Source organism: Poecilia reticulata, chromosome 16, assembly GCF_904066995.2.
Source record: "Poecilia reticulata chromosome 16, P_reticulata-male-v2, whole genome shotgun sequence".
Taxonomy (NCBI): domain Eukaryota; kingdom Metazoa; phylum Chordata; class Actinopteri; order Cyprinodontiformes; family Poeciliidae; genus Poecilia; species Poecilia reticulata.
This window is the reverse complement of record NC_088845.1, coordinates 10,657,497-10,674,023: the sequence shown is the minus strand read 5'-3', so window position 1 is coordinate 10,674,023 and position 16,527 is coordinate 10,657,497. Positions and strand designations below refer to the sequence as shown.

The following is a 16,527-nucleotide window of genomic DNA, read 5'->3' as shown; positions in this document are numbered from 1 at the left end:
CCTCCAGATTCGCACGGGACTTAAGGCTAATGGTGATAGCCGCTGGCAGATGCTGGTTTGGCCGTTAACCCCGGACCTGCTGCTGCTAACCGTGGAGCAGGAGGAAGATAACTTCTTGTTTCTAACGGCTTTTCTTCCACAGTTCCTCGTCAGTCCCTCCGTGCTGTGATTCGGCCGAAGAACCCACACCACAGTGATTTATCGTCCTCTCGCTGTTAGAGCAAGATTCTCCAGCGGAACAAAAAGGCCAAGCCCCTCAGCCCCCAAAGATCCAAAACTTCTTCAGTGCCATTAAAAAAAGTGCAAGCGAATTGATGATAAACCTGCTGTCACACCCCAGAGGCTGAAGGAGGAACTGCACTGCAGGTATGCTAATCACTGTCAGACTGAGACCAGCATTTCTCAAACTCCCATGCCAACTACAATCTTTAATAACACCATCATTCCAATTACCACCATTATGATGGATAATAATATAAATTACGCATACAAAACTATATATATATATATATATATATATATATATATATATATATATATATATATATATATATATATATATATATATATATATATGAGAAATCTGTCCAGACCACCAGTGTATGAATAGTCTTTCATGTTTTATGTTAATTTTGCTTTTTTCACTTTTCTGTTACAACTTTATCTTGAGTATATTGATCAACTTTATCTTATTTTCAAGTTCCTTGAAGATAAGTGCAGCTTGAGTAAATAATATGTTGCCTTTCGTGCACATATATGAATATTTTGAAATTATTCACCCCCTTGGATGAATAATTTCACTTTATTGCTTTTACAAATTCATCGTGATCAACAAAAATCAGCTTTTCTTGACAGAAAAAAAGATACAAAAAAACTTTTCAGTGTTTAAGTAAATTCATTTACTGACTTGATTTATACATAATAAGGGCAATTGAATAAGAAAAAAAAATAGCATAACTCAAATGATTCCATAATTATTCACACCCTTTAAAATAACTGACATAATTCAGCAGAGGTCCAGCCAAGTCTCACAGTAAGTGTAGTGGAAATCAGCTGAGTACAGTGCCTGCCTCTCAATGAACTGTGTAAAGACACCTGTGTAGCAGCCATACAGCATGAAGACAAAATAAGATTCTCCTCAAATTAGAAAGAGAATGTTATTGAAAAGCATAAGACAAGGGGTGAATATTAAAAAAATCTCTAAGGCACTGAACATCTCCTAAATATTTATACAATCTCTTATTTTATGTTTTAAATTTTAATTTGATAGTTGCCATTTAGTAGAAAAGAGTTTTCACTTTTACTTTGATGGGTTTTATTGTGGGTAAATTGTTTCGCCCTAATTGTAAAATATAGACATTTTAAATTAATATAAGTAAAGAATATGATTACAAAACTTTAAAAAAGAAACAGTTTTCCAAATATATTTTTTTTCCTCATAAAACTTGTGAAACAAACTAATACTAAAATGTCATTCAAGTGGGAGTACATCATAACCATATTTATAAAATAAAAAATACAGTATTATAAAACTTCTAAATGTTTTTTAAACCACTGAAGTAAATGTAAATGGTTTCTATTCTGCTCAAGACCTGTACTCTGTATCTAGCTTGACTTTTTTAGTGAACAAAAAAATTAACATATTTAGTAAACCCTTAAATGTCAAAAAAAAAAAATCTGTTGTCATTCAAGCAAAATATACTGCAAATAGTCTTGAACTATAAATTAACTTCACAACACTCATTAGAAGAATTTAAAGTTGCTTATTTGATTTAGACCTCAATCCATTTCTAAATGTCTGAGTTATGATTCTGAGAAAGATCTGTGAAAATTTGATGCCATGACAATTTTGAGTCACTGTAATGCAGAGAGTCAGTATAAATGTGCATAAAAAACAGGCTTGCATTTGTGCCAAAATGGCAACAGTCAATCACACTAAATAAAACATGTCTGTTAGTCACATTTTAGTTTTCAGTTTAGTCTGAAGTATGTCAGATGAAACCAATGTAAACAACAATGTAAATTAAATTAACCCAACTTGAAATTGTAAATAATGTTGTTACTTTATACAAGAACTTTATATAAGTTTTCTAAATTTTAAAATGTGTATTGTAAAATTTAAATATATTTAGCTTTGAAATTATTCATGATTCAACCATCTATCTGTGACAAAAACGTTTGTTTGCAAGCAACGTCATAGAGTTCAGCGTAAACTGCCCCCTACTGGCCAACAAGTTTAAGCTTACCAAAAACAGCTGGCGGTCAGTCAGTCTGACAGAAAATGCCTATCTACAATATGAGATCTTCACGCGTAGAAAAGTAATAACATCAAATAATAAAAAGAGTAATAAAACAATTTAAGTATTAAAGTTTTGGTTTTATCTGGGAAGAAAATTACAGTGACTTATCTGTATATTATTATCATCAATTGCTGTCATTTTACCAATATTTCTACAGTAGCTACTTAATTGCTACTTACAATCTTTGCAACTAATCAGCATAATAGTTTATGCTGATTAGTTCATCTGTCTTTTAATTACTAGTGTTATTTTTTTTTAAGCCTGCAGTGCAGTAGATGATAGCAAAGTGGAGTTTATTTAGGTCAAATGAGGATGCCAGTGATAGTGCATAGAAGTTTCTCTTTTAAAAAGGATTGAGAAATACTGGATGAGTGATGATGGAGCTGGGGATGAAGACAGCTAACGATGTTGACATAACTAAATTAGTTGAGGAAGCTGAGGATTTGCCACCAAATTCCATGACAAAAGAAAGCAACTATTGTATATGTGCAAAAAATCAGCTTCATTGTGCTGACTTGATTTTGTTAACTGTGCTGGCAAACATTTCTAACGATTTTTATGTAACATCACCAAGATCATTGATGATGTTTTATTCCACAAAGCACTGTGCAATAGAACTGCATCCAGTACCCATAGTATTTTCATCTTTTGGAAGGATGGAGAACTGTTCTACGTTCAAAGTTAGGTCAGCCCAATTAAAAGTTACAACACTGATTAACTGTATTAGAAATGTTAGTTCTTAGACTCCCTCTGAGAAGCCTTAGTGATAAGACTCAGAAAAGTAGGTAGAAGGTCTCTGTCTAGCAACAACAGGTAGATTGAACAGACACTGAGCTGATCTCATATGTCTGCTTGCAAGAATTAATAAAGTGTTGTTTAAGTGAAAATCACAAATCTCTGCCTGGTAACTAAAAGTGAGAGTTTATTAGGGGAAAGTCCTTTTTTATGTTATTTTCTCTATTGTCAATACTTTAACGAAAACAACTCCCAACATTTTAATTACACATAATCAATGTACAGCAAACATTAACATGGTGATATATTTGAGTCAATTTAATGTAGACATTACAAAAAAATGCGTATTAACGAGTTATTGCTTTTTAATCTTTGGATAGTTTATTTTTGCAACTCTAATCATTTAACAAATGTGTTTATTGTATCTTTTGTCAGACAAAATTTCTGCCTTATCTTTGTTTATTTATCTCCCTTTAACACTGACTACACCCGGAAGTTCCAGTCAAAAATAACCACCTTGATATTGTCAAATGAGGGTGGTTAATGTGAAATTTCACATTCCTGCGCTTTTATATAATTTAATATTGTTAAATGTTACATTTAAAAAATCGTGCCTAAAAAGAAGCGTTAAGTTGAAGGAAAACTTTTTTCATCTTACGGTAGTAAAAATTTTCAAGCTCAATTTTCACCCGTGTCGTTTTTTTTGCTCATTATGTTTTATTCCGACTGTTCTATCTTTTTTCACCCCCATAAAAGTCACATTCTTACTGGGTTCATGCCCATATTCTGAAAATCTCCTACCGCGTGACAGGAAGTCGTCAGTGAACTTCAGTGCGGAAGTGGTCGTCATCGTAAGATCTTGTGAGTTGGAGGCTGAGCTGAGAAATGTGAGGAAACGGCCGCAGCTTTGGCAAAAGAACAACTTGTGCTTCGGATGTTTGAATGAAAGAAGGTGTCTCCACTAACGGTGAGTGCTTTCTGAAGGATATAGTCTGTATTTGTGCTTTTTTTAGTCCCTGTGCAGCTCAAATCATTGCATCTCCCCGGAGCTTGGCTGGCAGTTGACGGTCTGAAATCAAATCAGTGTCTGCATATGTAATATAATATCACAGTAAATTTGGTTCCTATATATGGTTCCTCAGTGACGTATTTTTAGCAGATTGAACGGATTATATTTTGTTGATTCATTAATTGGTGAAAGAGGTTTTTATATTTACATTTTCAGATCGTTTGAAACCTAAAAATGTCGTGGATACGAGAAGGTGAATTAAATCTGCTTGAAAAGATTTCTGCTAATATCCTCATGGTAAGTATGTGTGCATCTGCTCAGTCTGTGATTGTAAATCAAACACATATTTCTCGTTTTTACATTTTTAAAATAAAGCATGACCTACTTACTTTGTTCTAAGAGATTGCATAGCCCTTTAGGGATCCCTAAAGATATATATAATCCCTAATGAATTTTGGAAAACACTTATAAGTACTATCTTGCATTATGTTGTTTTACTTTGTTGGAGCTAGAAATGTCATGATTCATATGCAAGTTTGGTAATCCAGAATAGAAATAATTGATCTAACTGTCCAATATTTACTCCAGAATTAATACTGAATAAAGTTCATGGGAAAAAAAATCATACATTTTTAATTTTGCAATCCTCTTTTGAATATGACACACTTTGATTGATTTTAAGTTATAAAACATGTGCGAAACGTGACTACTGCTAGCGCAGCCTTAGGGAAGAGATGTAATTTCATCTTTTGGTTTCTTTACAATGACACGTTTGTTTTTACACAAAATATGCTTTTGTCAGTCCAAGGAAAAGTCAGTGATTTAAACCTTTAGTTGCTGTGGTGTTCTCTCTCTGATCCATAAAATGGCAACAGCAAATATGTGTAACCCTGACTGAAGTATGAAAACACTTGTAGTAATAGCCTGGTAATGTCCAGGGCACATCATAAATAATGTAGGAAAGATTTCAAACTATTTCATTCAACAATTCTAAATACTTTGATCACTACTAAGAGTATGGTTGAAATATTCCCCCCCCCCCCCCGTTTTCCTCCTTTTCTCTCTGCTTTTTGGTTCTGTCCTACATCCAAGAAGCCTCTATTATAACTCTTTAGGAATTTGGGGTCATAGTTCAAGTGTTATGCCAATCAGCAGCATCAGTTGTAAAATGAATATCCTGTTGCCATTATAACAACTGTCTAGAGATAAAAATAAAAGAGTATTAAAAGAATATTTCATGCTGCACAGCATCCAAAACCAAAGGGAATAATTGTAAAAAACATGCAACGCCTAAATTGAAAAAAATTGAGTCAACAAAAGAACAAACCAAAACTAACATAGCAGAGTTACCCCAACATGCTGCTACCATGAGTGGTGCTATGCTATTAATATATATTTCAATAATAGAAAATAATAAGGTGAATTGAAGATCCATCCATTTTCTTTACACCCTTGTCCCTCAGTGGGGTCGGGAGGGTTGCTGGTGCCTATCTCCAGCTAACATTCCGGGCGAGAGGCGGGTTCACCCTGGACAGGTCGCCAGTCTGTCGCAGGGCAACACAGAGACGTACAGGACAAACAACCATGCACACACACTCACACCTAGGGACAATTTGGAGAGGCCAATTAACCTGATGGTCATGTTTTTGGACTGTGGGAGGAAACCGGAGTACCCGGAGAAAACCCACGCATGCACAGGGAGAACATGCAAACTCAATGCAGAAAGACCGGGGCCGGGAATCGAACCCAGAACCTTCTTGCTGCAAGGCAACAGCTCTACCAACTGCGCCACTGTGCAGCCGTGAATTGAAGATGTCTTTTTTAAAATGTATTCATTTTTAGTTTTGCTTTTTCTTTATAAAAAACGTTTGTATTTGCTTAATTTCTTCTTTTTTTAACCCATTAGCCATTTCACATATTGCAATACTATGCAGGCTCGTATAGTTTGCCTTTGCTCCAGTAACACATTCTGCAAGTCCTATCTTTGCACAATATCTGTTTTAAAAAAAAAGATATTTCTGTCATAGTTAGAACAGACCCTCAACCTCAGACCATTACTGAAATCCAAAGAATTGTTTCATCCAAATGTCTAAATATCTCTGGGACAGTTTTTTTTTTTTTTTTTTAGATTCTAGGATATCTAAGAAGGGACTCTTATTGAACCAATGATTTAAAAGTTTAAATCATTGGATTTAAAAGTTTACTTTTGTTTCATGTTTTTGGGTCAACAAAGAAAAATAACTTCCAGTTCAGTCAGTTCATGTTTTTGCCAAATTATTACGGCAATGTGACTAAAATAGCAACGTTAAAATGATTCCACTGCTCCTCGTTGTGTTCCCCCAGGCAGGACCAATGCCCAAACATGTGGCCTTCATTATGGATGGTAATCGACGTTTTGCACGTAAGAAAAAGCTGGAACGCCATGATGGCCATATGCAGGGATTCAACAAGCTGGCAGAGGTGGGTTTTTGTAGTTTATTTCAGAAAACACATTGCGTCAGCACATATTTAAATTGTTCATGCAAGTTTTACTCCTTGCCCGTTATTTTCTGAACCAGACCTTACGTTGGTGCAAACACCTCAACATCCCAGAAGTGACAGTGTACGCCTTCAGCATCGAGAACTTCAAACGCTCTAAAGAGGAGGTGGATGGGCTGCTGGATCTGGCCAGACAGAAGTTCGAGAGGCTGTTGGAAGAACAGTGAGATGAAAACGAAACATTTCCACTGTGCTGTTTGGTGACAGAGTGACATTAGGACATCATATGATTCACAGCTTCCTCAAAATACACATAGACCAGTAGTGTGTCTTTTCAACCAAAGATTTTTCTGCTGTGTGTGTATTGTAATGCTCTCAGCCAAAATGAACCAGGTTAAATTAAATGAAATTCTAAACACTGAAATGGATTTGGATAAAAACGTGTTTCTCTGAAGCCAGAACTCACTCCTGCTGTGGGTGTTTGATAAGCTGAGGACTAATGTCAGGATGACCAAGACAAATATTGCTTGCCTGAACATGGGGGCTGTTGTTGCCATTCACAGATATTGACTCTCACGTTGTTGCAAAATGCCAGAATAAGGGCTTGACCATTTTGGTGGCCATTAGTTGCTTTAGATGGTTAATTTTTCATATTTCTCACTCTTTCAAAAAGCAGACCTTTTTATTCACTTCTATGAATCTTGTTAAATGTATTCATTTGTTCATTTTTTTTATCAGCTTAGATGTTTTTCTTAAAGATCTTTGAATTTGTTCAGCAGAACACGAGTATCATTTTAGAAATTAGCTCAATTAGCAAATGGAGAAATTAAAAACAATATTTGATATTTTGACTGCAGTCTTATGACAATAAAAGTAGAAATACACCCATTAAAAATTTTTATTCATTTTTTTAATTATAATTATTTAATGCTTTGAACTGAAAATATGTTGCTAAGTGTTTTGGTGCAAACTACTATTTGCACTGTAAATTGATGAATATTTCCTAGACTGACTGGTGTGTATTTAGAGGGGCTTGTAGGTTGAAAAGTTTTAAGACATCTGATGTATTTTTTTTACATTATACTGATGTACCCTTTCTCTGGCATTGCTCATTTTTATTATAATTTTATCAGCATTTAAAAAAATACCTACACAAAATTAACCAGCTTTTCCCACGCGACATCTGAGTGTGATATCCAGCCAGCCATTTCTGCTCTTTGTGTTAATCTTCTTGCTTCCTTTTCTTTGTATTTTTCTCTCCTCTCAATGCCTCTTTTTGTTTTCCAGGGAAAATCTGGAAAAACACGGTGTTTGTATCCGGGTGCTGGGTGACTTGAATATGCTGCCGTTAGACCTTCAAGAAGTTATTGCCAAAGCTGTGGTAATGACAAAGAACCACAATAAGTATGCCTCAACTATTTCTACTTCATCATTAAATAACACTTTGTTAAAATGTTATAAATGACTTAGACAAATGAAATGTTTGTTTTCCAGATGTTTTCTCAACGTGTGCTTTGCCTATACGTCAAGATATGAAATCACCAATGCGGTCAGGGAAATGGCTTGGGGAGTGGAGCAGGGCCTGATCAAAGCAAGGTGAGCAATGCACCAGACACTTGTGGGTTAGTCTTGTCAATACTACATGTTTAATAGCATTTGGAAAGATAATCCACGAAGCTGTGGCTTTAACAAGCTGCTTTTGTTTCTGTCATACTCAGCGATGTTTCGGAGGCGTTGCTAAGCGAGTGCCTGTACAGCAGTAACTCTCCCAATCCCGATTTGCTCATCCGCACCTCAGGAGAGGTGCGCCTCAGCGACTTCCTCCTGTGGCAGGTATGGGACAAAAGTGATCAGTATTCTATAGGTTTTTAGAAATTACGCAAGACACCTGAAATGACATGAAGTAATTTACAAACTTGACAAAAAGCTGTACTGTTTGTGGGTGCTGCTGAATGAGAAAGTTGTAACCAGCAGTTAGGCATGTATTTCAGGTTCTGTAGCTGAAAACCTGTCTTCACAGGCAAACGAAATACAACATGAAGCGGCTGTTGCGTTCTGAATCAGACCTACTATATTTAAAGAGCTAAAATTAAAACATTTGTATAACATTTGGTGCTGGTGAGAAGTCATTGTGGGCATAGTTATTTTAATTTGGATTTAAACACATATTTGAACCATTTTAGGGTGGTTATACAGCTACAAGGAATAAAAAAAAAACTAGAATTAGACAAATTTGAAAATATTGCAAACTTTCTTTAACCTCCATGATCAAAATTAGAAATGTCTATTATATGGATATTGCAGAACATCCACTAAAATTTACTTAAAAGTCCTTCTGTAAGTTGTACCTCAAGCTAAAGCTTCTAGTAGCCATCAGGAAAAACTCTTGTTTGGGTTCCAGTAACAAGACCAGCTTTTAAACATCGTCCAGAAACTTTAATTTGTTTTGAGAAGAATATTTCATAAACCTAATTGTAGCTTTTTTAAAAAATACATTCTTAAACACATTTTGGGAACATTTTTGTGAGACAAACTTGAACAATTTAATGGTAGTCCAGGTTCTTTTTATGCAAAATAGCCCTGTAGCATGATGCTAACACCCCCCTTCTTCACAGTTGGTAGGAGGTTCTCAGGTCTTAAAGCCTTACTTTGACTCCTCCAAATAGATTTCTTGTCATTTTGGGCAAACAGCCAAATCTCTGTCTCATCTTAAAATTAAACCTTTGTTTTGAAGACATTTGGCTTGTTCATCTGGCCAGCTGCAAAATTCCAGTCCTACATAAAGATTTTGTTTTTGGAGAAGGCTCTTCCTTCTTAGTCGATTTCTTTCCATGGAGATGATAAAAAACGCCTCATGGTGTACAGATACACTTGAAGCTTTTTGTAGTTTATGATATTGAACCTTGGTGGTTCCTGAGTTGTTACTAATGATTCTTGTCAATTTCTTTTAATTGAGAATAACAGTTTAATTGATAATAACAGTTAAATCAATGTCTAAAACTTGGACACAATTGGATAGTTCAATAAACAATTGCAAATTATCTGGTCTAAACGCATTTTAAATGGGCTTTGTTGGTTGGTGGCTTCAGAATGTGTTATTCAGGTGATAAATATTAGAGGGTTTGTATTAACATGGTGATAAAGAACAGTGATGTTATTTTGAGCTTCTATGTATAATTCTGCATTGATTTGAGAAAATCCACAATAAGTTAAAATCTCTTCAGTCATTTAAGTTGTTTTGTAATCATTACACCCTAAACATAGAGCAGTTCAGATTATCTTCAAAAGCCCTTAGTGAAATCCATACCCATACAGCACCTATACAGCAATGGTGCTGTATGTTTTAAAAATATTTACTATGTCCATGTAAGAGGTTTAGGCTTTATTATTTCTGAAGATGTAAACTGATTGCCTTATTTAATGCTAGAAACATTTAAAACACATTCAACTGAAACAGATTTTTTTTAACTACTCTTTAAATATTACCAGGAAAATCACCCAGGAAAGCAGTTTAAGGAATATTATTCAACATCTTTAGATTGCCACTTAACAGTGAATGCTTTCAGTGCTGTATTGAAAGTATTCATTTCAGTTAAATGCTGCAAGCAAGCTTAGGTTTCATACCAAACGCCAAACAATATAACTTTTGAAACTGAGAACAATTTAAATGAATTACCTTTGTTTTTATGTTTCCCTTCTCTCCAGACATCCCATTCCTGCCTAGTGTTTCAGTCGGTTCTGTGGCCAGAATACTCCTTCTGGAACCTGTGTGAAGCTATAGTACAGTACCAGTTAAATCATAAATCCATCCAGGTAATTCCTCATGTTGCACACAATTTGTTTTTGACTTGATGAGAAATGTGGCTCTGAAACGAGTTTGCACGAAGAGAAGCAAGAGAACAGGGACATTTTGGTATTGTTACAGAATTTCTGAAGCATATTAACACCCGTCTCCCCCGGGTGATGTTGATGAAGTACTATCGCCAAGTGTCAGATAGTGGAGGTGGAACAATACCTGTCACGTCACTTGGTGCCTAAGCAGATGGAGAGTTCAATAAGTCAGACTGACTCGTCTCTCATCAATGCCGTCTTCCAGCTTGTGTTCAGTCCCCTTGGTAACCACTTGCCGTATTTCTAGGTGTTGGTCATTTATGGTTCTTTTCACCACTTTCATTACTGCTTTGGGTTTTCACTTAAATACTCACCAGAGCATCAGGATTCAGGATTTGCATCTGACTCCCCACTTTGTTGGATGGATGGAATGATCTTTGCTGTCAGCTTGTGGCTGGATGCAGCAATGTGGTTAAAGAGTTAGTCTAAAATAAAAACAGCTGTCTAATACTCATGAGTTTATGTACTCGAATATATATATATGAGAGCAATGTCACACTGAATGCTAGATGTTCCTAGTAAATTCTCTTTCTGTAAATCTGTTGTGGTGGAATAACAATCTGACCTGGAAGTTTAACTCTTGTGTTGAATACCTTGTTTTAATATATTTAACACCTGACCCTGTGCTTTTAATTATTCTTTTATGATCTTTATTTATACATATTCAAGGCTTGAGGTCTCATTTTCAAGAGATGTTTATGCCATCATGCAGTATATTCTTAGACTCGTTAAAAAGGGGCTTTGCAAACACAATTGCGATTTTCTAACACATTGTCACATCTAAATTATAACCAAAATGACAGGCACCTTAAATTTATAATAAAATATAATGTTGAAATGTTCTATTTGCATTTTTTACATTGTAAAAAGGTGATGAAACCGACTTAAACAACTTTGTGGTGCTAAATAGGAGGATAATCTGTTATCAGACTATCTTGAAATGTATATTGAGACCTTTCTAATTCCTGAATATTTTTCAGAAAAAAATTATTTAACTTGCTTATTTGCAGTGGAAATTATCACCCCTCCCGTTTGATGTTTTATTTTCAAGCTATTTAATTTTGTACATGGAGACTGTCTGCACTGCAATAATACTAGAGGCAGGTAAAAGATGATGACCTTTGGCTCGTGACGGTTTGAAATTATTATTTGGACCTGATCACTGAGGCAAATCCTACGTCTTTACTAAATCCAGGATTTTGTTTTTGATACGTTGCAGAAAGCCAGAGAGCTCCATCGAGAGGAACAGGCCCTCCAGCAGCTGGAGGCAGATTGTGCCTGCATAGCAGAACACCTGCAGCATCAGGGGAACGGAAAGCCAGCCGATGCCCAAAGAAGACAAGAGGCACTGCAGCACTACACTGTCGCCCGGGAAGAACGAGTTCAGGACTTCCTGCAAGCACTGAAGCACAAGAGAGACACTTTCTTTACTAACTTATGCAGTGAAACCGTCCTGACCTAGGAAAGTTTTAAGGAACTAATCTACAGGTGTAGTAGGAATAAAACACCTCCAGTCGTTTTCTCAAAATCACTTCCGAGGACCAAGGAAGCGCAAACAGCGATTGGAGGTGGTTTTATGTCGTTGCTGATTTGTATAAAACAAGAGGACAATGTTTACCCCTATGGGGCTGTAGACTAATGGTTATATATTTATGATTGTAGATTTGCAAAAATCTAACATGCGGAAATGTCTGGTCAAGATGTAGTAAAATAGTTGTGCAAACTGTCTGTGAAATGCATGTCGTTGATTGAAAAGTCAAAGGTGAGTGAAAGCCACGATCTCTCCAGCACCTAATGCATTTCGGTATTTTTGTTGCTGAAAGTGTTGTTTGTCGAGTGTGTTTTTTTAAAGACAACTATATTTTGACCAGCTTTCTCAAACAATAAATTGAGAACTATATACGAGAAACTGATTATTTTATATTAGGATTTTAGTCATTTTCCATTCTTTGTCAGCTTCATATAATTATATTATTACAATTTGTTTTATAGATTTCAGAAGAATAAATGAAGCAAGGTTGAAGTATGCTCTCTTGCAATGCCTTCCAAAAGTATTAATTCCCTTTGGACTGTTTCCCATTTTGTCAAGTTACAACCATTTTAATGTATTTGTCAACAGAAAGTAATGCATATTTGTGGATAGAAAAGAAAATGCAAGTCATGTCTAAACTTATGGAGAGGTGTAGAGCAGGATTATATTATGAAACAATAATCCAGCCTTTCAACATCTAAAAGGGAAATTCAACTGCAAATGTTGATCTCTGCAGCTCCTCCAGAGTTGAGCCCTCCACAAACCTGCAGTTCACGACTAAGAAATGTGGAAGAAATTGATCTGGTCAGATGACACTGAAATTTAGTGACTTATCTGGCTATAAAAATGCTGTGCATCACTTTGAACATACTACATCCACAGGAAAACTGTGGTGGCAGCAACATGCTGTATGAATAAATTTTTTCAGCAGGGATGGGAAAGATTCCCAGAATTGCTTAAAAGATGATTGATGCTTAAGTATTAGTAATATAGAAGAAAGCTAGAAAGACTAGAGTGGAACTGATGTTTGTCATACAAAAAGGGCAACAAGAAGCAGAAGGGGCTGCAATGGAGTAGTTCGACAGATTTTACAGAGAAAAATGTTTACAAATGTCAGTGTCTGGGCCCAGAGGAGACATAGCTCAAATGAAGAACAGCTGTATTCACAGAAAGGTGGTTACATGCCTCACTTTTCAGTTTTGTAAATTTTTGAAAACCTTTTTTTTTTCTTTGTATTGGTCTATGTCAAAAGTTCCCAATAACATAATGAAGTTTTAATATAAAAGGCCGAATATAAGTGGATTTGTAAACCCGTAATTCATCAGCAACATGTAGTAAGCGCCATTTTCATTTTACGTAAATTTTTTTCCGAGAAGACCCTAATTCAGTCGAAACCACCGGCACAGCGCCCCCGTGAGGCGAAGGTCAGACTTTCACCAGTTCGCTTCCTGCCTCTTTAACAAGTGGGAGGTCCCTGGAACCACGTGTCACGTTTCTGTCCAATGACAAACGTCGAAATAGAAAACTGGTTCAAACCGGTTTCGTTCTTATATTTCACTGTATAAACTACAAAAACATTCGTTTCTATTATACATTCGCCATTTTACACTGAGACTGCACGGTCGACGTGTGACATCTCTTCGAAAAAAAGCTTGTTTTTGCGGCTGTATTTTTTCAGCTTTCTTTTGACTTCCAGCCAATACCATGGGAAAAGCAAAGGTAGGATTTTTATTTTTATTGTATTTAGTTTTTTTGAGTCTTCTTGTAGGATTCGTGACGGTGTCTTGAGGTTAACGTTGGGCTGCATTTATTTTTTTCTGCATCAGAGGAACGTCATCATCTCTAACAAACGTTATAGCAATGGCGGACGGGCAGCAGAGACCTGTTCAAGCGTTGTCTTAGTCGTCGAAAATTAAAGTGTTGGTCGTCGATAAATGCCTAAAATATTCACCAACTGGTTTTAAAACCTCAGACGGCGTAGATATAATTGATTTTACTTTTAGTCAGGCTCGGACTACATTCTCTTCTGACATTGCGCTGTGCTGATTAAATCCTGTCATCGTCTGCTTTTTTCCCTCTCTGTGGCAGTAGGCTGGGCAAAAAAAAATTGACAGGTTGCACCCAAAGACCAACTTTTCATGCATCGAGTTACGCTATTCTTTCGTAATCACAACAATAGGAATCCAAGCGGCCAATATATATTTTTGCAAATATACATTTTGGGTGGTTGGTTGAGTTTTAAGATGCTTTTAGCAACCTGCAAATTTGAGGAAGGAGTGGGGGAGGGTAAATGAAAATGATAAATTTTCATCTGGTTGGAATGATTAAATTGCACTCCTATTCTTCATAGAGATTCAACAATGTTGTAAATGTTCATGTTAGTTGAATTTGATCATCATTGTATGCAAATCATCAATTGCGCCCTTTATATTAGACAATGCGTATTAGTAATTTACGCAAATTCATCTCTAAAGAACGTGTAGCAAAATATTGACCTAAGTAAAGACGTAGCTTTGCTATTTTTAACTGAACTATGGAAAATTTTATGGTTTTCTTAAAAATATTTAATTTAATCGTCATAGCATGTTAATAACTACTTATGAGAACTACTAAGATTCGCGGTTAAAAACAAAAACATCTAAATTGTATTTGTGGTTTGCAGATTCGTTTTCCCTTGCATTTCTTGTGTAGCTGAAGATTAGTAAAGTAGTAATCTTATCAGTTTCCCCCTGCAGCTGTCCGTAGGCGCGCACTGATACAAAACAAAGGAAGCTGTCAGGGCGCCAAAGCGCTGTCATGGTGACAGGACAGCCCAAGTTTGAATTCAAAAATGCGCGGGAAGTCCTTTGTGACTTTCAAGTTCAGCAGCTCGTTACAAGTTAACTGTGTGCACTTTGATTTAAGTTTCCTCTGATTGTGTTTTTTTTTTTTTTTTTTGTCTGATAATAAAATTGATGTACAACTGGAGTTCATGTAGTTTAAAGATGATTTTGCTGTATGAATGTTAATACTGCGCTTTTTTTTTTTTTTCTTATAGCAAACCGTTCCCCCTGAGGTTTGTCTTTTCTACTTTATGCTTTATTTTAGTTTGTTTTATTGTTTTCTTTTTTGACAAACTATTTGACTTTTCTTTGGTTTTCATATTTAAATGAACTAAAACTCCTTTATGTATTTAAACTTTAAATATATCTTTTGTCTGTAGCAAAGAAGAACCTCCCCACGACTGGCACTGGTAAGATTTTATCTTGGAGAGCAGTTGTACCGCTTTTTTTTTTTTTTCCCTTGCACTTACTTTTTAAAGTTTTTGCACAAAATCACCTCTATGTAATGTCAAAATAGTAACAAGCTTTTTTATGGAATAATAGGAGCCTTCTGAAGGGTGACTCACTGTATAAACTAGTTTGCCTTTCTTTCCAGTCATAATTATTATTTTTTTCTTATTCAGAAACCGAAGGCAGCCCCCGTGGAGACTAAGAAAAAAGCTGCTCCAAAGGTAACTAATTTCATAGCAGATGGTTTTATTGAAGAAAGTAATAAAATGTCTTTGATTCAATTAATTTAAAGTGTCGTTTTTTTATACAGTTGCTGTAAATGTAAATTTACTACTTTGTTTTGCAGAAGGCACCAAAAGCAAAGAAGGCCAAGCCAGCTGAGAATGGGAACACCAAGGCTGAGGTATGTTTCTGTTTTGACAAATACCTACCCTAAATTTTATTATTGATAGACATTCTTTATAAAATGCAGTTATTTTTGGTTAAGATATTAACATGAACCACAAGATTTATTTTGAATTAACTTGCTCTTAAGATATTAACAGTTTCACACACTGATTTCTATTGTTGTCCCAGAAGTTTGAGTTTAATTGTTCTGTAGGACAAAGTTGTTTATTCTTGTTGTCTTTTTTTTCCCCCTCAGGAGCCAAAGGCTGAAGCCACCGAAACCAAATAAATAATGGTTGAAGATGTGCTCACTCTGTGTACTTGGTGATTGTACAGTTTTAAATAAGTATTTTTTACCAAGTTTTATATTACAAATATGTCATTTATAGGTTTGTTCTGGGCTTGCACTCAATGTAACAAGACTTTGTTTTCACATTCATATCCATTTTATTTTTTTTTATCAACTTTAAAATGATTACCGTCCATATCTTGTAGGCGTGGCATTTTAGTTTGTCTAATCTGTTTTTGTTTTTTTGAAACTGCTGATGGATAGATATTTTCAAGTCGGGTTTTGAATCTAATTTTAAACATAAGGCAGCTAAAATGTAGTAAAACTTACAGGAGAATAGGAACTTTGCCTTTCATCTCCCTGTATTTTAATGTTTGACTAATAAACAGTTGCTTACCAAATTATTTAAAGCGATGTATGTCAACGTAAGATCTAGTCAGTTATAATGCCACATAAATTTAGTGTATTAGGTCAAACGTTTGGTAGATCCCCAAAACATGTACCATGTAAATCTGGTCTTCAGATTGGGAAAAAACAGTTGTTAACTTATGTTTCTGTAAGGGGAAGTGGAAGGTTTTTTTTCTGACTTCAGTGGTTGATCTAAATGTTCTTGAATAAAAAAACTTTAAAATGTT

The 16,527-nt window shown here is 35.4% G+C and overlaps 1 protein-coding gene across 1 annotated transcript; it reads left to right on the top strand.

The window, feature by feature from the left end:
• The first annotated feature begins 10 nt into the window (after positions 1-10).
• Positions 11-16,527, top strand: dhdds (dehydrodolichyl diphosphate synthase). Its single transcript, XM_008431072.2, has 15 exons — positions 11-366; positions 3,847-4,002; positions 4,261-4,341; positions 6,388-6,504; positions 6,603-6,745; positions 7,810-7,926; positions 8,017-8,118; positions 8,241-8,355; positions 10,228-10,335; positions 11,633-13,663; positions 14,982-14,999; positions 15,147-15,176; positions 15,390-15,437; positions 15,563-15,619; positions 15,860-16,527. The coding sequence occupies exons 3-10, from the start codon at positions 4,279-4,281 to the stop codon at positions 11,873-11,875; spliced, it is 1,008 nt and encodes a 335-aa protein (XP_008429294.1). The 5' UTR covers positions 11-366; positions 3,847-4,002; positions 4,261-4,278; the 3' UTR covers positions 11,876-13,663; positions 14,982-14,999; positions 15,147-15,176; positions 15,390-15,437; positions 15,563-15,619; positions 15,860-16,527.

Excerpts from the sequence above, each read along its gene's own strand:
- dhdds (XM_008431072.2), top strand. The coding sequence starts at position 4,279 with ATGTCGTGGATACGAGAAGGTGAATTAAATCTGCTTGAAAAGATTTCT. Across the intron at positions 8,119-8,240 it reads CAGGGCCTGATCAAAGCAAG|CGATGTTTCGGAGGCGTTGC; the intron begins GTGAGCAATGCA and ends TGTCATACTCAG. Across the intron at positions 10,336-11,632 it reads TAAATCATAAATCCATCCAG|AAAGCCAGAGAGCTCCATCG; the intron begins GTAATTCCTCAT and ends GATACGTTGCAG.